Source organism: Pimephales promelas, chromosome 22 (genome assembly GCF_988280905.1).
Source record: "Pimephales promelas chromosome 22, fPimPro1.hap1.1, whole genome shotgun sequence".
In the NCBI taxonomy this organism is placed as follows: domain Eukaryota; kingdom Metazoa; phylum Chordata; class Actinopteri; order Cypriniformes; family Leuciscidae; genus Pimephales; species Pimephales promelas.
In genome coordinates, this window is record NC_142790.1 from 24,120,490 (window position 1) to 24,144,167 (window position 23,678).

Below are 23,678 nucleotides of genomic sequence, written 5' to 3' on the forward strand. Positions count from 1 at the left end.
TTGAATCACTGATAAAATCACTAATCACCCCCTCCAGCTGCCATGTTTCTTCTCAGTGGAAACACATCCTAACTGTCACAGTAATGTAAATAACAGCCCAATTATCATGATTAGTTTTCCTCGAGTTTTCAACAGATGTACAGCTCTACCACATCACACAGTCAAACATATGCTAGCGCTGTAATTGATTCTCTGCAAGGTTAATGTGGAAATCTGAGGGGTTTCCAGCAGGGCAGATGATTCACTAAGAGTTTTATTAATGTTTTTGGCAAAGGGGAAAAATAATCCTTGTGCGACTTTATCGCAGCTGTTTTAATATTTAAGGTGTATTATTAATTATTTACTTTATTATAATTATTTCACCTTTTTCAGCTATATTATTACATTTCTTTTTTTAATAATACACCTTTTATTAAAAAAGGAAATGCAATAATAACTGAAAAAGGTCAAATAGTTCTGCAGCTTGTGTGATCTTTGCTTTTTTGTTTTGTTATTCTTTATGCTATTATTCAACAATAAAACAAACTTTGAAAAGAGAACACAATGCAACCAAATCGGTTAGTAGATTTTCTGGGTCTAAAATGAAATGTAAGCTGATATATATATATATATATATATATATATATATATATATATATATATATATATATATATATATATATATATTGTGGGTAACACAAGTTATATAATTTAAGATTACTTTTTCAAATAACGCATTTCTTTTAGATTTACAACAGATCTGAGTTACTTTTTCAAAATAATGTAAATTACTTTGTTTATATTGATAGACTGACACCTGCCTTGTTCCTATGTTAACCTGCAGTACTTTATCCATGTACTGAGGCTTATTCTTTTAACTTTTGAGAGAGCCAAGTTACAGTTGCCAAAAATATGCAAGCCCAGTCCAGGTGAGAAAAGAACAGCAATGAATTACTTTCCATAAAAAGTAACCAAGCAATGCAGTTAGTTTTTCAAGGAGTAACGCAATATTGTAATGCATTACTTTTAAAAGTAACTTTCCCCAACACACACACACACACACACGGGCGCGCGCGTCATTGTGCGCATCAAGTTTGTTTACAATTTGTTTTAAACATTAGGGTTTGTGTATGCGTGTGCGTTATTTTATGATTGGTCAAATTTTTACTTTTAAGTGATCACTGATTTTTTTGCATTGTAGCCTACGGTCTGTGAATTCGTATATTTTGCAGTTGTGTTGCTGTTCGTCGGTGTTAAAGGAGCAGAGGTGACATTTAGTGACTGACGGAATAGCGCCTCTCTTTTAAGCGGACGATGATGATGATGAGGCGCGGGCACGGCGCCTGACGTGTCTCTTCATCATCAGCTGCTTGGAGTGAGGAGCGCGCGGTGGCACTTTATCGCGCTCTCCTCTGTCTCGCGCTCTCATTCCGGCTCGAGCGCAGTGCCATGCGAGCGAGTGCGTCTTCGTGTGCCAACCTCGCGTGCGCCCGGAGCGTCAGACCCCGGCGAGATGCGGGAACTATAACGGGAGCTCAGATGTTTGGAGGTTCTCCACTGGATTGTTGGTAAATGTTCCTGCCCCACTCTCTGACGACCATGCTTTATTTCCAGCTGGTGATCATGGCGGGCACGGTCATGCTGGCATATTACTTCGAATACACGGACACGTTCAACGTGCACGTGCAGGGATTCTTCTGCTACGAGACCGCGTACACGAAACCCTACCTCGGACCCGAGGACACGAGCGCCGTCCCGCCCGCCCTGCTGTACGCGGTGGTCACTGGAGTCCCCACATTACTGGTGAGTCACTGAATACATTGATAGGTGATATATTGATAAATCATATCGTATTGATTATCATTGATAAGTGCTCTAGCTCTATCTATAGCTTAAAAGCAGGCTTAAGATGTCTAAATGACAGCTGTGGTGATTAGTGTTATTGATTGATAAGATCAGTTGAAGTTGATTATTATTTACAATTGTTGAATGAATGAATGAATGAATAAAGGCAGATCAGATTGTTTAGTAGTTTCATATGGACTTTCTTGATACGTGATGATGGATTATAGATCTGATTTATAGGTGAGAATCCTTATTGATTTGGGCGTCGTTATGATTTGTTAGTGATTTTCTTGTTGGAATTCTTTAATTTGGTCAAATTAATAATTACATGAAATCCAATCAGACTATAAATTCATGTGCTCTCTTGATATTGATTGTCCTTAAAATTTATTGATATTGATTTAAGTGATTTGATATTTTTTGTCATTTGTTTTTTGTTTTTTTATAAAAATATTTTATATAGAATAATTTCATGAAGGCAGATCAAACTATATTTACCCGATTAGTAAATAACTGCATGCAACATGATTAGTGTTCGATTAGGGGTTTGTGTGCGATGGGATAAATAGGTTTATGATAAAATGCAATTTGTTTAAGATTTTGATTGGATAATTGATTTAGCTTGCTTTGATTTTAGAGGTATGCAAGAGTGGTATAATAAAAACAAAACGTGCTATTTAATACTGATTTCGCTTGAGGACCGTTCTAAGTGATTGCATGATAGTAATTCACACTACTAGATGCGTAAGAAAATGGTTTAATAAAAACTTTGGTAATATGTGCACCAGTACGATTATGGCAACACCGTCTGGGGTAAAGAAATAATGTACACCATGAGTCTTTAAGATAAGACTTTTATGTGAGTCATAACTGCCTTTCCAGCTCTTCTGATTTTTGTATGTTTATTTATAATTCAAAGGATATTCTTCAGAATTGCACAGAATAGTCATTTTCATGCATGCAGGATTGTATAATTAACCAGCAAATCCAAATGTTTTCTGCATATGTTCCATCCTGGTAAGTCAGCATAATGAGATTTCATTATCAGTGCATGCATAAATTAAGCCTGCATATCATAACCCCCTCCCTCTCTCCTCATATCAAAGCCTTTGATGTTAGGTTTTACACCAGGCTCTGCCCCAATACTGAATGCCATCATTAGCTTGTCTATTCACTCAACTGTGTCAATGTTAAATAACACTTGTTTATAGAAAACTGCAGGTTTTTTGAATGAGGAAAAAAAGAAAACTCAGTATAGCTCTCACATCTCACTGTCTGTAATTTAATGTTCACCAGCCCACATAATTTCATCACTGGCAGTGACTCAATCTGAAGTGCTGCCACGCTGGACCTTTGCTTCTCTGTCAGCTCATAGTGTGGTTCTGCATTCACCTTATGTGTTTAACAGATAAAAGAATATTCTTAAAATGTGTTTTCATTTGGTTCATTTTTATTTTATTTTAGGATTACATGTGATCGGACCCCATGATTTTTCTTTTGTTCTATTTCTCAATTTATTTCTGCTAAATATACAAGAGAATATCATGCACATTCTTCTTTTTTTTACTCTTTTCTTAAAGTTGATCATATTTAGTGGACAAGAATGAAGCTTCATTTGTTATTTGCTTGCATGACCTGTTTTCTTACACCATGTCCTAACTACACGCGACGCGATGCCGCGACACGCGACAAAAGGTATCTTTTCCATGTTAATCAGAGTTTTTGTCCTAACCAGACGCAACGGCGACACGCAAAGTTTCTAATTTAGAAACGGTTCCTATTTCTGCGACAGAATGAAGAAATTACACTGGTTATGAGCACACATTATTTATTTTTAGTTAAAAATAGGTCACTGTGCCACAAGATAACGGATAATTTACCTCAGATTTTGAAAGCAGATAATATAGCGTTTAAAATGAATTCTATGCAAACATACAACTGTAGCCTACTTCATCACAAAATTAGTCAATGAGTATGTTTTGTTAATGTTTTGATTTTTAATAATGTTATTTCTTGATTTGATTATGTCCTTACCCATTTCCAATGAGAGTGCGGGCCAGCAGTGCGCTTTCACCCACACGCTGTTCTGCATGGCTGTGATTTTTGAGTGTGGCGTCTCACAGTCGCGTCTAGTGTGGACAGACACACTTGCTGTCGCTGGTATTTTATCGCGTCGTGTGTAGTTAGGACACAGTGTTAGGGTGTGTTTACATGACAACGATGTACTCAAATTTTTCATATTTTTCCTTAGTTGTTTTTTTTAAAGTTTCGTGTACAGGCAGCAACTTTGTCAAAACAATCTCTGTTCCCACGAAAACGAATAAAACGTTGTATATTCATCCCAGGCCAGTAGTTGGCGCTGTCCGTTTGTAAAGAAATATACTAAGCGCCTATACACAAGTTTACGCGCCAAATTATGGGTGCCGCCATAGCTCACTCTACTGCAGCTTCATAATATTGGTAGCTTCTTCGAAAGGGAGGGGTGAGCAGTGGGCTGAGCAGTGGGCTTAGTGCAAACTCGCAACCGAACCACTTGAAAAAAATCGCTAAAAATCACATACTGCACCATTAAAATTGTGAAAATGTGCAAATTTACAGACATTTACCATTTTTTTGGAATTTTTTCTGAGTTTTTAGACATTGCATCTTTAAAATAAATTCAAGTTTAAAAAAAAAAGATATTCAATAGAAATTAAGTTACATCCTAGGGATGGAAATGTTGTTTTAGTAGTAGTAGTAGTAGTAGTAGAAAGAATGGGGGTGGTGAGATCTGCAAATTACCCAATAACAACTTTGCCATGCTACGTTTCTGATATTATTTTATGTATTTATTTGAATATTATTTTTTATTTTTGCCCCATGACAGTTGGATGGATTATTTAGATAATTGCATTTTACATGTTGAATCATGTTTTATTTACTCACAGTTTATTATAATTTATTTGTTGCAAATTTAGCACTTGGCGAGTATTAAATTCTTAGCCATGCCTTCAGCAGAACTGTACTTTCTGCTTTGCTTAGAGTTAACCAACACTAATGTAATGTTGACTATACTTGATGCTAATAACCAAAAGTATACAGCATGAGACTAGATTGGGTTCAATAGTTTAAATGCAGAAAAAGGTGAGGGGTAAAAAGGGAAGGAAAGAAGAAAATCTAATGTGATTCCTTTCTGGAGACTAGATGCATTTTTCATTCACAGTGCTGACAGGTTATAAGTGTCGCTACATTGCAGCTAGGTTGTTATGTTTTTCCCAAACACCTTTTTGAGCAGAGTGGTGCAGACAGATATTGGATCATGTTGTTCTAGACAGAAAAAATTACAATCTGGCGGCTACGTTGAAACACTGTGTGACCCCAGCCAAAGCTGTCGTAAGAAGAGATGAACTCTATCTCCGCAGTGAAACCATCACACTGTGATTTGTAGTCTAAAAGCTTGCGGTAAAGATATGAGTTTCAGACAGAGATATTACTCGGTTTGAGCTGATATTGGCAAAAATGACATTGATGCTTTAAGGTGAGGGTTATGGGGGGAAAGTCTTGCAAAAGCAAAATGATTAAAAAAATTCCTCAACATAATAAGTTCGCTGCCGGATTTGGATGCGTTTGTGCAATATCACCCGTAGACAGTCAGACTAGTATGCCCATCACATTTTTTTTTTAAACGGATTAAAACATAAAATCTTTCAGTATCATTTAATACTGATAAATCTTCTGATAAAGGAATGGAATTTAAAGATCACTGACAAATGTGCTAAACCATAACAAAGCCCATTCTTTGTCAGAGATTATAATAGACAAAGTTTGAGTGTAATCAGTTTAGCCAAACATTTTCATGATGACTTGTGCAAATTCACTTGACAGTGAAAGGTCAGAGCAGTAGTCGTGGCAAGATTAAAGGGATAGTTCACCCAAAAATGAAAATTCTGTCAGTATTTACTCACCCTCATGTTGTTCCAACCCCGTAAGACCTTCGTTCATCTTCGGAACACAAATTAAGATATTTTTGATTAAATCTGAGAGCTGGATCACTCGTCCATAGGCTTCTTAAGGGATTGAAACTTGCCTGCCCCGAAAAGTTATTAAAGACATCGTTAAAATAGTCCAAGTGACTACAGTGGCTCAATCTTAAATTTATCAAGCGACAAGAATACTTTTTGACCGCAAAGACAAGCAAAAATAATTACTTTATTTCAACTATTATTCATTTCCTTCTCTGTGGGCCTTGAGTGAGTTCACTAGTGTAACAGCGTAAGCTTCTGTTGTTGTATGTCACACGCATCACACACATGACCAGCGTCGGCCAATAGTACGCTATCACACTATGTTAACTAATGTCACACTAATTAATGTAATAGTAACTATGAGTTGAATTGAGTGAATTGGGCTTCCACATGAAGATATGAAGATGAGGAAAAGGCTTGTTAGTACTGGTTAGTGTTTGTTAGTATTGTTGTGGGTTTTTTTTCTCTTTCTAGGAAGATTTCACAAAAAAATGTTCTTATCCCCAGTTTTCAGAGATTATTCCAAACATACTCCATTGTTGAGGTTTGGTTGTGTTTAAATATCTTATCTTTTTGTCTCTGTGGTCTTTATATATTTATCATCTTTATGAAACTTGCCTTGTTACATCCCAGTAATGTTTCTGAATTCAGTAGTTTAAGGGTTTTTGATAAAAGGGTTTTGCAGGAAAATCAAGAGGTTGTGTATTTTTCTCATTTTTCACAGCATTAGTATATTCTTCTTATTCAATACACTTCTAGATTTTTTTCTGTTCTACAGAACGGATTGAAAAGACGCTCTGACAACATAAAGTGAGCAATAATGATTATGAAATAGTTGTTCATTAACACAGTCCAAACAAATATCTCTCCATTCTCAACAGCGATCATCTGGGCCCTACAAACCAGGACTTCATGCTTGATTTGTTCTCTGTTCAGTCAGTTTTAGCCCATTAGGTTGAAAATGGTCGAGTTTACATGTCCACTTTTGGGCATTAGCATTGAGCCACACATCATGATTGTATTGTGTCGTTTATTGGAGCGCCGTTATGTAGAAACATGTGAATATATTAGGGCTGGCAAAAGATTAATCGCGATTAATCGCATCCAAAATAAAAGTTTGTGTTCACATAATATATGTGGGTGCACTGTGTATAATTATTTTATATATATAAATACACACACATGCTTGTATATATTTAAGAAATATTTTCATATATATACTGAATATAGATTTATATATATTTTATATTATATATAAATATTTTATATATAAATAATATATTTTTCTTAAATATACATGCATGTGTGTGTATTTATATATATAAACGAAATAATTATACACAGTGCACCCACATATACTATGTAAACACAAACTTTAATTTTGTATGCGATTAATCGCGATTAATCGTTTGACAACCCTAATTAAAACATAATCTGAAACGGGTAAACACACCAAATGTTTAAAAAATAATTACAGTGCAGATGAACTCGAGCACACAGTGGTGTAAACACAAAGAACTAATCTGCTTTAGAAAAAAGGTTAAATCTTTAGCGGTAAGCTCTAAGCATGAGGTTACAGTCTTTCAAGTTACTGAGCGGAAATACCTTTCTTTTACCTGACCAATATGCTTGCCAACCTTAAACCTAATTTAGTTAACCCTACTTTTTAACCTGCTGTTATTCAGTCAGTCATTCTGTGTTGTAGTTATTAGGAGTCACTGTCGTAGACTTACACAAGAAAGAAAAACAAGCATCTTGACCAGCTTGGCATTGCAACAGGATCAACCAATGGTATGAGGTCAGGACGGGGCTATCTATTGGTTTGACCAATGGACGATAGGGGGAGTGTTTTAGGAAACCTGTTCTAAACTTGTCTTTATTTTTTCTGTTCTGTTTGGTGACACCAGAGGTACAAAAACAGCATACTTCAACTTTAGGGTCAACAAGAAATAATATCAATATTCAGTGCACATTATTCCAATGTCGTTGTAATCTATCATTACGATCGAATAAATTGCTTTCCTTTTCAGCTGACATCACCAAGCCCTCTCATTTTTAACTATCTGTTATATGGAGAATTTTTTTTTACAACCCAGTAGATTCCTAATGGATAAAATCAAGTAATTTTTCAAGTAAAGTTATTACAATAATTTTTCACTTACAAATTGCCATGTCAGGGTCTAAGGTTGTTGCATTAAATATATAGAAGTATATGTTGGATGCTCATAACCTAGATTCTGCTGTGTATGTGTGTGCAAGGCCTTGAGCGGTCGTGCTACTGTTTTGAAGTAAGGAGGGCGGCAAATGGGCCACCAAGCTCTTGCGCTTCTCCAGCCAGATTTTGATGCGGTGGTTTGAGAATATAAGATTAGGTCCCTCTGCTTTTGGAAGTAGAAGATCCTACTTGCATGGATAAGCCCCAAAAGAAAACCCTCAAGGAGCTGGACAGGCTCTTAAATCACTCTGACAGATCAGGAAGAGCCTCAAGCTCCGCATGCGAGTCCGAATCCTGGTCTCTTTACCTCAGTCAAACTCAGATCCTTGAGCTCAAAAAATACGTTTCTCATTGGTTAACTTTTATTGCAGATCGAGTTCTCTTTAAACACCTAGAATGGATCCTAAAATCCATTTTTAAAAGAAATTTTCACAATTTAATTAGCACAAAATGAGATTTGTAACAGATTTTAATTATATTATGTGATGTTTTTCTAAATGGAACTGGATTTTCAACAATAAAATAATGTTGGTCAGGCCGCAGGACTTGAAGCTATCCATTGGGAATTGATTGGATTGTGCAAGGTGTCTTATTTGACAGGAGGTTGAAGGGGATGAGCTAAAAATGAGAGGGCTTGGTTATCAGCAGAAAAGGAAAGTCATTTCAGAGGCAGAACAAGTTATTACATTTTGATGAAAAATTTCACAAATTCTGATGAATCGTTCACAATAAGACCAGGAACATGTGGTCTATTAATAAAATAAAATTTTAGTTTAAAATATATGTTGCTTTTAACAAACTTTTCATAGTTTTTCATCAAAATATTAATATTAAGAGTAACAAGGGTCACATAGTCAATGAACATTTAGTAATGATATCAATCCAACTGACCGTACACTAAAAACATTTGCTGCATTACATTTTTAAGTACAACCAACTTAAATTACCTTAAACTGACAAACAAATAAATTGAAACTTGTATAATGTATAATACAAGTTAAAAATTGCTTAACTTATTTTGGCGAGTTAAAGCAATGTAAAAACATATGTTGTCATAACTTATTGATCATATAAGTTTTTACAGTGATGAAAAATGAGAAAATATTTTCATGATTTGTAATCACAACATTTTTTCTTTTGTCAAATCAACTTAAATAATTTACGTAGTTCAGAGAACCTAATAGTTTGAGTTTCTGATGATTAAATCAATCTCCTTCATTATATTAACTCAATTTTTTCATTTCAATGAACTTAAAATTTTAAGGCAATCAGGTTACTTCATTTTTTAAGTTAAACCAACAATATTTTTTACAGATTCAATCCTGTAGATGAAGTATACTTTGTGAAAAGGCCTCTAGTCACATCAAGGCTTCTGTCTACAACAATATTGCAACACATCATCTACTAATGAATGCAAATAAGGGCAGAACAAACTCTTATTTGGATTTATGGGATGGAAATAATGCGTGTTCTCATAATGATCATCAGCACAATAAAACGCAACACATTTATTATTATTATGAGTCATTTTCAGAGGCAGCACCAGTGGGCTTTAACAATGGAGCCAGAGAATCAATTTCTTGTTTCTGTCTTGTTGTCGGTTTTAAACTCTTTTTTTTCCGTTTCCTACCATTTCCATTGGCAACTGAAAATTAGTTTTTAGGTTGTAGCTTTCCACATTCCATTCCAGACTTGATGAAATAAAATGTTGTTTTTTTATTGTGGGCTAATTTACTTTGGTCAAAACAGTCTTCGCAACCACCCAGACCTCCAAAGCAACATGGCTTAATAGTGCATGTTTTGCACTAATAAGCACCACTCACATTTTCTTCAGAACATGTAAAAACAGCTATATGGCTAAATTTATTAGACATTTTTTAATGTTTTCTGATGTTCTGCTCTGTTTCAGATCACCGTGACAGAAACTGTGTTGTTCTTGATAGAGTATACATCAAAAGATCTTGACAGTCGAGAGAAGACCATCGTGAATGGGGACTGCTGTTACCTCAACCCATTAGTGCGGAGGACTTTCCGTTTCCTTGGTATGTCACTGCTATTCCTCTTTATTTTATGTCTTTTTATGGAACTTTGTGCTTTCATCCCTGACATTCAATTTACAGTTAAACCTGGAATCATTGGAAGTAGTTTTTCCCTCTTAAGCGAGAGAGGTTGTTCTAACCAATGTTAAGTGCAGTGCACTAGAGCCAAAAACCCTTGTATTTTAGGATAGAACCTGTGTGAAGGACTTTATTATCCTTAAAGCAATGCTTAATTTAAGCCGGATGCTGTTCCGAAAGATGTCAGATGTGGGATTTTTGCGTTCTGGCATTTAAACAATCCAGCATGTATGACATGTATTAAACAATTAACATGTACATTACATGGCGACAGTGTGTGCGTGTGAGAGACAGAGCGTCTTTATGCAGATGTATTTGGAGGGTATGTTTTGCTATTGGCCGTCAGCATATATATTTTTGGCCAATTAGCTTTCTTAAGTACAAAATGACTATCATTAGTTGGTGCTTACTGCTTAATTTTTTTGCAAGCAAGTAAAATGTAACGTTTGGAGAGAGTGTATATAAATGATTCTAATAAAAATATGTTAACATCGCCAAAAAATCAATCGTCAAAAAGACAGTCAAGCATATTTTCATTTTCCATATTCACGAGTAAAGCTGGTGGTGTTTTAAAAGATAACTGCTAATACTAATCAGGATAGTGGGAGACATGAGCAATGGGTCAGTCAGCATCAGAAATTGATTTATGACGTCAAAGGTGAGAGAGAATCTCACTGATCAACTGAACAATGTTTGGTCTCAACATATACAGTATATACACTCACCTAAAGGATTATTAGGAACACCATACTAATACTGGGTTTGACCCCCTTTCACCTTCAGAACTGCCTTATTTCTATGTGGCATTGATTCAACAAGGTGCTGAAAGCATTCTTTAGAAATGTTGGCCCATATTGATAGGATAGCATCTTGCAGTTGATGGAGATTTGTGGGATGCACATCCAGGGCACAAAGATCCCATTCCACCACATCCCAAAGATGCTCTATTGGGTTGAGATCTGGTGACTGTGGGGGCCGTTTAGTACAGTGAACTTATTGTCATGTTCAAGAAACCAATTTGAAATGATTCGAGCTTTGTGACATAGTGCATTGTCCTGCAAGAAGTAGCCATCCAAAGATGGGCACATGCTGGCCATAAAGGGATGGACATGATCAGAATCAATGCTCAGGTAGGCCGTGCCATTTAAACGATGCCCAATTGGCACTAAGGGGCCTAAAGTGTGCCAAGAAAACATCCCCCACACCATTACACCACCACCACCAGCCTGCACAGTGGTAACAAGGCATGATGGATCCATGTTCTCATTAACGTTCTCAGAAATAAGGGCTTTAAAGAGATATGATCCTTGATCTAACCATTCCAGACACTGTAAGAAAAGATGTGATCCTGCAATAAAGATTGTGGTTTTTGACCTTGGATGCATGTAAATCTATTGTAGGAAATACATATATTTATACATACAAGATAAAGCACCCTCAAAACAAAATTGGGACCTTTAATAGCATAATAGGGGCACATCTTGGTTTTAGTGTTTCAGTAACAAAAAATGATTTCAGTGCATTACTACTGGAAACACAGTCTGTAGATCTATATGATATTTTTTGCTGTTTATCTAACGTCATGTGCCTTACAGTATCATGATGGTAAAGCCTTTTCAACCACATCACATTCACTTAATGCAGTTTAACAAATTAAGACCAGACTTAATCTGTAATTTCTTTCTCTTTCATTCTCTGTTTCATTTCATTCTCTGTCCCCCTTTTAAATCATTTTCTCCCTTTAATGCTTCAGTGTTTTTCTGAGATAAAGAAACAGCAAAGTCATGGATTATTAGCCTGATCCCCCGATACTTCCATCTCCTATTCATTTCTGCATTAAATGGTTTCTATTCACTGCAGACTCTCTCACTTTCTCGGCAGAATATACAGTACTTTAGTCATAGTTTCACAGTTTCCAGTGCCTAGTGATCCAAGCTGCTTGTTGGGGACATCTGACGGCATTAAGCGGTCTTAAAGACAAATCAGATAAGCAGAATTCTTCTTAAGCCTCCTACAGTACTGAGAAGGTCACATTTACTTTGCTGACAGCATCTGCCAATGTTCAGCAGAAGTCAATGTGGCCCAGAGGAAAGCTTCTTTTGCAACGTTTGACTCCTAAAAAGCATTGTCACGATTTAATCTACATGGTGACATTTTTATCTTTAAGGATATATAACAGTTCAAGCTCAAAATCATCAGGTATTTTCTTCTTAAAAAAAAGTTCACCCAAAAACAAAAATTATGTCTGTCTGATCTAGAGCCCGACCGATAAAGGATTTTGAAGGCCGATACCGATACAAATATTTTTTTTGGTTTTAAAATCCGATATTCCGATATATCGGCCTTTTTTTTTCTTTTTTTTTTCAGAAAGGCGCAACAAAACATTAACAGATTTCCTTAACATTAGTTTTCAATCTAACAGGCCAAGGAGAGATCTGTCTCATTGCTATAACTGTCACGCGCTGTTAAAGAAATACTTCAGTCACATTATCAAAAGTTAAAAGGACAGTCAGTCAACTACACTATAACAACGTTACTTAACTATTACTAGCTATTTACGCTTCGCTCTCGGCTTATTTAACAGCAGCAAAACTGGACTTGATGGTCACAAATTCAAGCGTGTTTCATCCGTTTTTTTTTTTTTTAAATATTCATTTATCGGCCATTATAACTGCTGATACCGATAGTTTGGAAAATGCCTAATATCGGCCGATATTATCGGCCTGCCGATATATCGGTCTGGCTCTAGTCTGATCATTACTCACCCAATTGAAATTTGACTCAAACTGAAATTTTTGTCATTATTTGCTCTAAACCCATTGCATTTCTTAAATCTCATTCATGTTGATGTCCCTGCAAATTCATACAGGTTTAAGCAATAAGGTTCGAGACATTGTGGTCAGAAGTTTTGTAAGTTTTAATTCTTTTTGTTTGAAAGAATTCAATGCTTTTATTCCACATGGATGCATTAAATTGACAAAAAGTGATGGCGAAGACATTCATAATGTTCAAAATTAAAAACAATTAAAATGAACTATTTTAGGTCATCAACATGGATAATAACAAAGTTTCATAAGCAGAAAATCAGCATATTTGAATAATTTCACACTGAAGACTGGAGTAATAATGCTGAAAAAGAGACTTTTCCAGTCTTCAATTGTCCAGTTTTGGTGAGCCTCTTTTTTGTAGAAAAATTGTAGCCTCTTTTTCATATTTGCAAGTAGTGAAGATGAGTTGTACCCGGTGGCATCTTATGCTGTTGTAGCCCATATGCCTCAAGTTTATGCGTGTTGTGGCTTCACAAATGCTTTGCTGCATACCTCGGTTGTAAAGAGTGGTTATTTCAGTCAAAGTTGCTCTTCTATCAGCTTGAAGCAGTCGGCCCATTCTCCTCTGACCTCTAGCATCAACAAGATTTTTTTTTTGCTCACAGGACTGCCACATACTGGATGTTTTTCCCTTTCCACACCATTCTTTGTAAACCCTAGAAATGGTTGTGCGTGAAAATCCCAGGAAACTGAGCAGATTGTGAAATACTCAGACCGGCCCGTCTGGCACCAACAGCCATGCCACGCTCAAAATTTCTTAAATCACCTTTCTTTCCCATTCTGACATTCAGTTTGGAGTTCAGGAGATTGTCTTGACCAGGACCACACCACACCCCTAAATGCATTGAAGCCATGTGATTGGTTGATTAGATACTTGCATTAATGAGAAATTGAACAGGTGTTCCTAATAATCCTTATGATGTTTTAGGTATATCTATGTAAATATATTTACAATATAGCACATAGTGTTGCTTTGCTTGTACAAAATGTTACTATGTAAAACAAGTATAAAGGAAAATATTTAGAAAAATTAAGTTTCTTCCTTTTTGTTTGAGAATTGACGGTACGTCTCAACAGAAAAGCATCCAATGAGACCAGTTGCTTCGTGACCTGGAGTCACTGGCTTGTGTTATTTGCATAATGACTCACGCTGCGATGTTCTTTGGGAGAGATTAAATTTAGAAAATGGCTGTGGGTCATGGTGCACTCTGAGTTAGTTCAGACAGGATTTCTCTGTAATATTTCTTAATCTCTCTGCCTGAGAAGAACTCTTGGTTCACTTCGACTCTTGATATAAAAAAAATGATCATGAATGAAATCAGGAAACAGCTGTTTGTGCTTGTGCCAATAAAAGGCCTGTTCCTCCTCCAAGTTATATCAATGAAATGCTATAACAATTTAAAACCAAGTTGAATTTATCATTATGAAAGGTAACAGAGTAAAAAAAAAATGTCTGTTTTATAAAACAGACATAATTGGGAGAAATCTTTTGTTTTAATTTCAGCTCATTTAATGAGAATTCATGTTTTGTTTATTTTCTAGCCATAGGCTAAATAAAGTGTTATCTCTACATACTATATATAATTGTATGTATAAAAATAGGCAGATAACCCCTAGATTTATTATACTCATTAGTAATTAAATTGTAATTGTGGTGCACATGTATTGTTTCATGATGGAGTGGACCCTGATACATAAAACATGGAGCTTCTAAATGTAGACACTTTTATGTAAACTTGAGAGTTAAGATTATAAATTGCTAAATTGATTTTTTTGTATATTGTAGAAAAATAAGATTGTTGCTAGGTTGATTGTTTTGTGCATTGTTGTAATTAACTTTTTTTGTTAGCTTAAGCTTTAAGATTATACATAATTTTATCTTGAATCAATTATTTGCTGGATAATTCACAGTCATTTTAGGAAAAAAAGAACAATGCCATTTATGTAGCAGGGTTGATATGGAGCAAAAAATAAACACTCGTGGACAGGAGTGTGAATCAGTTGAATCCGTTCTGAATGAATTCACTGAATCAGAGCGGAAATCAACGAATGCTCCAAGATTCACTAACAGCAATATGTTCCTTTGGTGTCCACGCAGTTGTTGAAATGTCCATGTGAAAGGAAGTGTGAATAAGCCATTTTTAGCCCCAGTTCGTTTGCAGACAGAAAGCAGTTTAGAGACTCTCAGCATCATCAAAGCCATGTTGCCAACATAACAGAAAACAGGATGGATGTGATGCCAGCCAGTGACCTTTTTGGTGACATTTTTATGTGAACCTCAGCTGGCATCATCACCTCTCTTAATAAAATAAAATAAGACCATATTATTCTCCCCCAAATCGCTTGCCAAACTTGTTTTGCTATGTGTCACTTAACTCCACAAGGCGTTCCTGTGAGCGACTGTATTTATGCATGGGAACATGCTAAATGGTGCTTTGTTAATGTTGTCTGAATACTTCTGGCAACAGTTATGAAAATGACTTATTGTTGATACTCAAGTCTTTCAATGGTCATAATAATAGCCTTGTCAAACTTGTCATTCTGTAAAGATGTTCTGAACTAGAAGAACATGACATTAGGAGTGAAGGAGAAAAAACGAAGCTCTTTCAGAAACAATGCTTACTTCCCTTTCTTCGGAAAATATCTATAATTGTAAAAGACCGTAGAAAAGAAGGGTATAAGGCAAGGCAAGGCAAGTTTATTTATATAGCACATTTCATACACAATGGCAATTCAAAGTGCTTTACATAGAAGAAATTAAAATAATCAAAATAAATCAGAATAATTAAAACAGTTTAGAATAAAAAATAAGAAATAATGAAAAATAAAAATTATGATAAAAATAAAATACAGTAAATTAAAACTATTTAGAATAAAATGAAGTGCAGTAACAGTCGGACGAACAGTGGCACAGTCCTCATTCAGTAAATGCACAGCTAAACAGATGTGTTTTGAGTCTTGATTTGAATGTGACTACTGTAGGAGCACACCTGATCTCTTCTGGAAGCTGGTTCCAGCTGCGGCTGGCATACTAGCTAAAAGCAGACTCTCCATGCTTAGAGTGAACCCTTGGTATTTCTAGCTGATGTGATCCTAATGATCTGAGTGATCTGTTGGGTTTATATTCAGTGAGCATATCTGCATATTGAGGTCCTAACCCATTAAATGATTTATATACCAGTAATAATACTTTAAAATCAATCCTAAATGTAACTGGCAGCCAGTGTAAAGACCTGAGGACTGGTGTTATGTGTTCATATTTTCTGGTCCTGCTCAGAATCCTGGCAGCAGCGTTCTGTATGAGCTGCAACTGTCTTATGGTCTTTTTAGGATTTGGCTCATTGGGAGCATATACAGGTTGAATAGGAGTGGCGCAAGAATCGAGCCCTGAGGGACTCCGCAAGTCATGGATGTCCACTCAGACTTATTTTCTCCCATACTCACAAAATAACCTCTCCCTTCTAAGTATGACCTGAACCATTTTAGGACTATCCCAGAATGCCCCACCCAGTTTTCAAGCCTCTCAAGAAGTATGTTGTGATCAACAGTGTCAAATGCAGCACTGAGGTCGAGTAGTACCAACACGGATAATTTGCCTGTATCAGTATTTAAGCGAATATCGTTTATTATCTTTATGAGAGCTGTCTCCGTGCTGTGATGCGATCGGAAACCAGATTGAAAATTGTCAAAATATCCATTTGAGCTTAGGAATTTGTTCAGCTGATTGAAGACAACCTTTTCAATGATCTTGCCTATGAAAGGAAGATTTGAGATCGGTCTATAATTGCTCAAGATGGTCTTATCCAGATTGCTCTTTTTCAGGAGGGGCTTGACAACTGCAGTTTTCAGGGAGTTCGGAAAATTCCCAGAGCGAAGTGAGGCATTTACCACTTCTAGGAGATCTGCTTCTAAACAGTTTAACACACTTTTAAAAAAAGATGTGGGAAGTGTGTCAAGGGCGCAGTTTGATGTTTTAAGGTGCTGTACGGTTTCTACCAAAATTGTGTCATCAATTTCTTCGAAATCAGACATAGTAACTACTTTCTCAGGTTGTGGTCTGATCTGCCTGACCCCAGAGCAACTCAAGGATGTGCTAATCACCTTTCTGATGTTATTGATTTTCTCAGAAAAGAAAGAAGCAAACTCACTGCACTTGCTGTCTGAGAGCATTTCTATGGGAATCTGGCTTGGGGGGTTTGTCAGTCTCTCTACAGTAGCAAAAAGAGTGCGTGTGTTGTTTATATTGCTGTTTATAATATTTGAGAAGAAAGTCTGTCTGGCTTTGCCTAGTTCCCTATTGAAAGCGTGGATGCTGTCTTTGTAGATGTTATAATGGACTACAAGTTTTGTCTTCCGCCACATGCGTTCTGCTCTTCTGCATTGTCTTTTCATATTTTGCACAGCTGTTGAGTTTCTCCAAGGTGCTTTTTGTCTGCCACTATTCTTCCTGACTTTCACAGGAGCAATATCATCAATTACACTCTTAACTTTTGAGTTAAAAGAATCAAGGAGAAAATCAACAGAGTCAGCAGATATGCTTGGTTTTAAAGCTATAGCCTTCATAAATAGCACACCAGTGTTTTCATTTAAGCATCTCTTCTTGACAGACACAGCTCTAGCTTCAACGGCAGGAGAGATTAATATATCAAAGAAAATATAAAGTATAAAGGGAGAAGATTCATTTGTGATGTGTCCATCTTGAGTTCAGGTTTCTCAAGCTCAGTGGTTCTCATTTTACTCAAGGGGTGAACAACAAAAACGTTGCCTATATTCAACGTAGGCTCATTTTCTTTGACCTTGCATAGTTTTGTTCAGATTTTTGACAGTGAGGGCATGTCAACATTGGGCTAGGAAAAATTCGTAAAATCCCAGGACCAACCTGTAAACAATTTTCCAGTGATTCAGGAAGTTTGCAGAACTAATTGAATTTGATCAGATAAAGGTGGTTGAATCACAGAACAATAGCAAGAAAAAGCATCTTTATATTGATTTGTCTTCGCAAGCCTGCACGCAAAATCATACAGCGTAACTAGTGTAGTCTGATTCACAAACAAAAACAATTTTGTGCTGATCCTTTTTAGTGAATCCAAAACATAAAGCGCAACCGATGTAGACCAAGAACATATCTAAATGAACTCACACACACGCACCACTCAGATTCAGTGAGTTCAAACTCTGTTTTTTTTACTTAACTTTTTGCTATTTTTAGTGAACAAGTGTATATATATATATATATATATATATTTTTTTTTTTAAATTCAATGAAGTAAATCACATCAGATAAGCATTGTGAGTGTTTGAGCTCTCTTCATTGAGGTATTATAGTTTGAGTTACAGAGCACCGAAGAGAAAGACTCTGTTCAGTTAAGAAGATAGGTTATTATCAACTAAGAACATTTAGCTTCTCTAATGCCTCCTCACAGCTCAGCCGCGAGATGTGTGCCACTGTGGAGATTATCTCCTCTTAGGCATATCTGTTCCCATAATGTGCGTTAGTAAGACATTTTGATTCTGGTACACCATGTGCTAATCGAGCCTACATAAACCGGCCAGGCACAACCGCTGAATAATTGAACCAATTTCCAGGTCATGTTTGTCAAATATTTTAAGCCCCACCTTAATGGATTCTCTTTATACTTTTGATGTGAAATCAAGGCAGTGGATTTTAATATCAAATTGTTTTTTCAGTGGCTGATGGTCACAATAGTAACTCAAAATTAGCTAAAAAATAAGTTTTTGTATTAATTGATATCTGTATGTGTTTTTTTTATCTTCATAGGTGTATACTTGTTTGGCCTTTTCACCACAGACATCTTCGTGAATGCCGGTCAGGTGGTTACAGGGAACCTGGCCCCTCATTTCCTGACAGTATGTAAGCCCAACTTCACAGCTCTGGGTTGCCAGCAAGCTCTACGCTATATCAGTCATCAGGAAGCCTGCACCGGCAACGAGGATGACATCCTGCGTGCGCGCAAGACCTTCCCTTCCAAAGAGGCGGCGCTCAGCGTGTACGCCGCGCTCTATATGGCTGTGAGTATCTCTTAAAGTCGCTGTGAAACGGAAGTTGAGATTGTCATTTTTTCCATGTCGTTACGTATATCCGAGTGAAACGGTTTCTGAAATTAGAAAAAAAATGTAGGGCAGGGCTTGATGTCGTCCTTCGGGAATTGATTGGGTCGTTGGAGGTTGGGCGTTGCAAACAAAGGCGGTTCACCGATAGCCACACCCTCATCAGATCTGGCCGCACCCTTTCGCCATTCCACGTAACCGTATGGAAGGGTAATGTATTTGATTAAAGATTATAAAGGGTACATGAATTTTAAAAAAATAATGAAGTGCACAGATAAATTATTTATAATAAACACTACAATATTACATATAAAAAGAAGATTTGTCAAATTTGATTTCATGCCGACTTTAAAGGGTTAGTTCACCCTAAAATGAAAATTAAGTCATTCATTTGTGTTCCGAAGACGAACAAAGGTCTTACGGGGTTGGAACAGCATGGGGGTGAGTAATTAATGACTTAATTTTCATTTTTGGGTGAACTAACCCTTTAAATCCAACCTAGGCTCGCTGGAAAAACTTGCCTGTTGTGGCTTCAAATGTTAAATCTTGCAAGTGATAATGTCAGTTCTATCTGACAATGTTTTATTTTTTTGGGGTTGTTGTAATTATCGTGGTAGTTTAGAAAAGAAATGTCCAATGAATGGCGCTAGAAAGTTAATGCCCTATCGCGTTTGAAAATAATGTACCACCTACACCAAACCTGACCTGAAACTAACTGACAGTGTTAAATAGTTTGTTCACGCAAAAATGTAAATTCTTTCATTAATTACTCATCGTCATGCAGTTCCAAGACTTTCTTTCACCTTCTGAACACAACAGAGCTTTCTGTCCCTTCATTGACAGCTACGCAACTACCACTTTCAAGCCCCAGAAAGGTAGTAAAGACATCATTAGAAAGTAATCCATGTGATTCCAGTGGTTTAACTTAAATTTTATTGAAGCGACGCAAGTTTGTGCAAAAAAACCCGAACACAATTTACCACTTTATTTACAAAATATTAATCTGGAGAGCACCACAATGTACTATGTGTGTTGTGTTGATGCGAGACCAGACATTGTTGCTCGAGTTGGATTACGAGTTTGTAAATAAAGTGGTAAATTATGTTTTTGGTGCAAACAAAGCACTCGCGTCGCTTCAGAAAATTGAGGTTAAACCACTGGATTTGTGGTTAGATGTCTTAACTACTCTCTGGGGCTTCACGAGATTTCACGAAAAAGATCTTCATTTGTGTACTGAATTTGAACAAAAAGTCTTACGGGTTTGGAACGACATGAGGGTGAGTAACATTTTTGGGTGAATATTCTTTTTTTTTTAAAGAAATGATGCTGATGGTTTATCGAATGCTTTTATTGGCATGGCAATTTTTATCATTAATGGTTTGAACATGCTGTGCTTTAGCTGTTACACTGTTTCCATGGTAAACCTTTCTTGGAAAAGCTGTCTTTTAAATGCATCTTTTATTCTTTATTTAGTTTTGATATTTTTTTAGCAGTGATGGTTAAATGAACATGCTGTGCTTTAGCTGTTAGACTGTTTCCATAGTATATCTTATCTTCATTGTCTTTAAATGCACCCCTTTTTAGAACTACTATACAGATTGCTGATGAACTTTTTTAGCCGTTGCATGGTCTTGCATTGTTTTTTGAGTGTCCCACTCCAAACTTTGCATTTTAAGATGGCATGTCAAGTTAAAATAGTCCAACTTTTCCTCCATTAAAAACATCATATTCGCTTATAACGTGTAACACGGACTTAATGTCAACTGCGAGACCTTAGAAAGTCCAAGTGTGGGTATCTGCATGTTGGAGTAATGGGCATGAAAGATCTTTTCAATTGGTTTCGAAAGCTGCCTGTTTGGGTGTGGGGTTAGTCTATGTTGTAGCGTTATGTATTTTGGCATAACCCAACCTTTCAGCATGCCCATTACTCCGGCCTGCAGCTATCCATGTCCTAGAAAGTCTTTAGCTTTGAAGTTCTTCAAGAATGTTCAAAATCAAAGCACATCCTCTGCATCTCTACACACTCACCTTCATTAATGAATGTGATGTAAAGTGACAACTGTCAATCTGCTTTTGCCTTTGAGCTCTTCTTTTTAAATACAGCGGTCATATGAAGGTGATTTGGCCTCTTCTTACAGCAAGAACCACTTGTTCATTGGATTGCATTCGGTGGGTTTGAATTTTTAATGGCCAGAATCATTGATATGTATATCTCTGCATCTTAAAGTGAACGTCATGAAGCAGGATTATCTTGAGTGTATCCAGGAGTGTAGGACAGGACTGCATTTGAAATGCAGATGCAAATTCACAGGAGCTTCATTTGGATTCTGTCCGTAGCCTGATCGAGCATAGATATGGCGGAAAGCACTATAGTGTGAACATAGTTATTTGTGGCAAGGAGTTTTCTATGTAACAGGCAACTGAAGAAAGTGGTAACTCTTTTTCCATGAACGCTGTGGTCGCCCTGTCTGTCAGCAATCTGTCGGCTTGAAGATATGCCATTGAGAGAGGAAATGAGAGTTGGATTGGTGTGAAAAGGTTTAATGCCAATTTAAAGGTTTTGTCTGGACATTTCTTGTATTGGATCAATTGGTGACTCAATTGGTTTTGAATGAGGCTTTGTTTATACTGAACATTATTTTAATGGTTCTGCACCTTGTCTATCAGAAAATAGCCAAATTGAAATATGATCTTAATTTTTTTTAACAGTTTTGTGGTTGGGATTTGTAAAAATCATTGTATACTAACTGAGGAAACTAAGTACTTGGTCTACACTAGTCTGATTCAGATCAGATTTTAAATCTGTTTTGGATTGAAATCAGGTTTCAATCAGATTTTAAACCACATTTTGTGGTGTTGTTTTTTTTTTATATTTACACGATGAGCAAATAAATGGATAGATTTTAACCCAGTTTCAGATTTGGACCTGAATTGCAGTTTAAAAAAATACTTAAACTTAACATTAGTTGTTGCCTTAAATTAAGTATAACCAAATTGAAAATAATTTCAACTTAAATTATCTTAAACTGAAAAATTTAATTGAATCTTGTGTAACTTCTAAAATAAAAAGTAAAAATTGCTTTATTTTAATGAGTTCAAATAATTTAAAAATATCAGATGTCTGTCTTTTGTGTGCACAAATGCCCACCAAAAATGAATCTCGCAAATCATTTTAGAAATGGGCTGCGAATCAAGCTCTAAACATCCTCATAAATTAGATAACCTATGAGCTTTACTTATTCATTCCCATTTTAATCACCACTTTTATAGCCTCCCTTAATTTTTCAATTCATGGTCTAATTAGCCACAACGACCTGGTTAGGAGACCAGACGCCCTGTACAGACAAGCAGACTATGAAGGACAGAATCCAAAAATCAAGTAATGAGCATCTGGCATGGTTTAGCCCTCCTTTTCATCAGTGATGCTGCTGCAGATGTGCGCCAGGCCCACAAGGAAATCTCAGTCCTTAGGGAATGGGAATGTCTTATACCAGCTGTTAGTCGAGTCGAGCCCTGATGACTAGAACTCCGAGAGAATCACGGTATCCCGGGAGGTTCGATTATTAATGTAGACACAAGAGAGGAGTCTGATTAGTGTCTGTAGGATGTGCCAGAGAACTTTGAATTTTTGACGTCCTGCAGGGTGTCTTTGAACGAACGTGCTTCTCCAATCAAATGAGCAGATCAATCACATTTCGTATGTAGGGCAGTAAGTGTAGAGGTGTTGTTTTAGCTTGCACTGTATGATCTGCACAACCAAGAGTTTGCTAAATTCTTCCTCTTTAACATTGTGATTAATTAGAGACTACCAAATTGATGTTCTAGATGAAATACTCCACAGTGAATGTGTGACCGCTACTGCTGATCTGATGTGTTTTGCATTAATAAAATGGCCACAATTGTAGATTTCCATACTTTGGTCATGTGTGTGTGTAGGTATTTAACCGCTTTAAGCTGTTTTAAAAGAGAAGTTCATGTAGTTTTGCAAAATGCTGTAAAAATGGATCTAAATGCTATTTATGAATATATTTATTTTATCACTGAAAAGTTGGGATTAAAAATATTTAAAGTAAAAATATTTACCTAATTTGTCGATAAGATTTTTTAAAATGTTTTGGAAGAAGATCTCACCAAGCCTGCATTTATTTCATTAAAAAGATATAGTAAAACAGTAATATTGTGAAGTGAAGTATTATTTTAAAGCATTTTACAATGTAATTTTCCAAAGCTAAATTTTCAGCACCGTTACTTCAGTCTTCAGTGTCACATGATCCTTCAGAAATCATTCTAATATTCTGATTTGCTGCTCAAGAAACACTTATCAATGCTGAACACTTATAATATTTTTCTGGAAACCGTGATTCCTTTTTTGATTCATTGATGAATATAACGTTATAAAGAACAGCCAAACAAACTGGTCTCTTAAGTAGGGAGTTGCTCACTTGGTATTTGACTGGAGCTGCAAAACACTTTTTTTTTTGACTTTTGAAGAATGAGGTGGCAATGAAGTCAGAAAAGTGAGTTTGACTTTGTCAAAGTCCCGTGGGATGAGATTGACTTTACTCCAAAAACTATTAAGGCAGCCTGAGAGAGTTTGATAAAGTCATTGAACAAATACTCT

The 23,678-nt window shown here is 36.2% G+C and overlaps 1 protein-coding gene across 2 annotated transcripts in view; it reads left to right on the forward strand.

Annotated features, from left to right (window-relative positions):
• plppr5b (phospholipid phosphatase related 5b) overlaps positions 1–23,678 on the forward strand; it is a 52,229-nt gene that overhangs the window by 11,818 nt on the left and 16,733 nt on the right. For both annotated transcript variants that reach the window (XM_089125641.1, XM_089125640.1), the window contains exons 4-6: positions 1,594–1,782; positions 9,953–10,085; positions 18,768–19,018. In XM_089125641.1, coding sequence (XP_088981767.1) covers positions 1,594–1,782; positions 9,953–10,085; positions 18,768–19,018 — 573 coding nt within the window. The remainder of the gene's footprint in view (positions 1–1,593; positions 1,783–9,952; positions 10,086–18,767; positions 19,019–23,678) is intronic.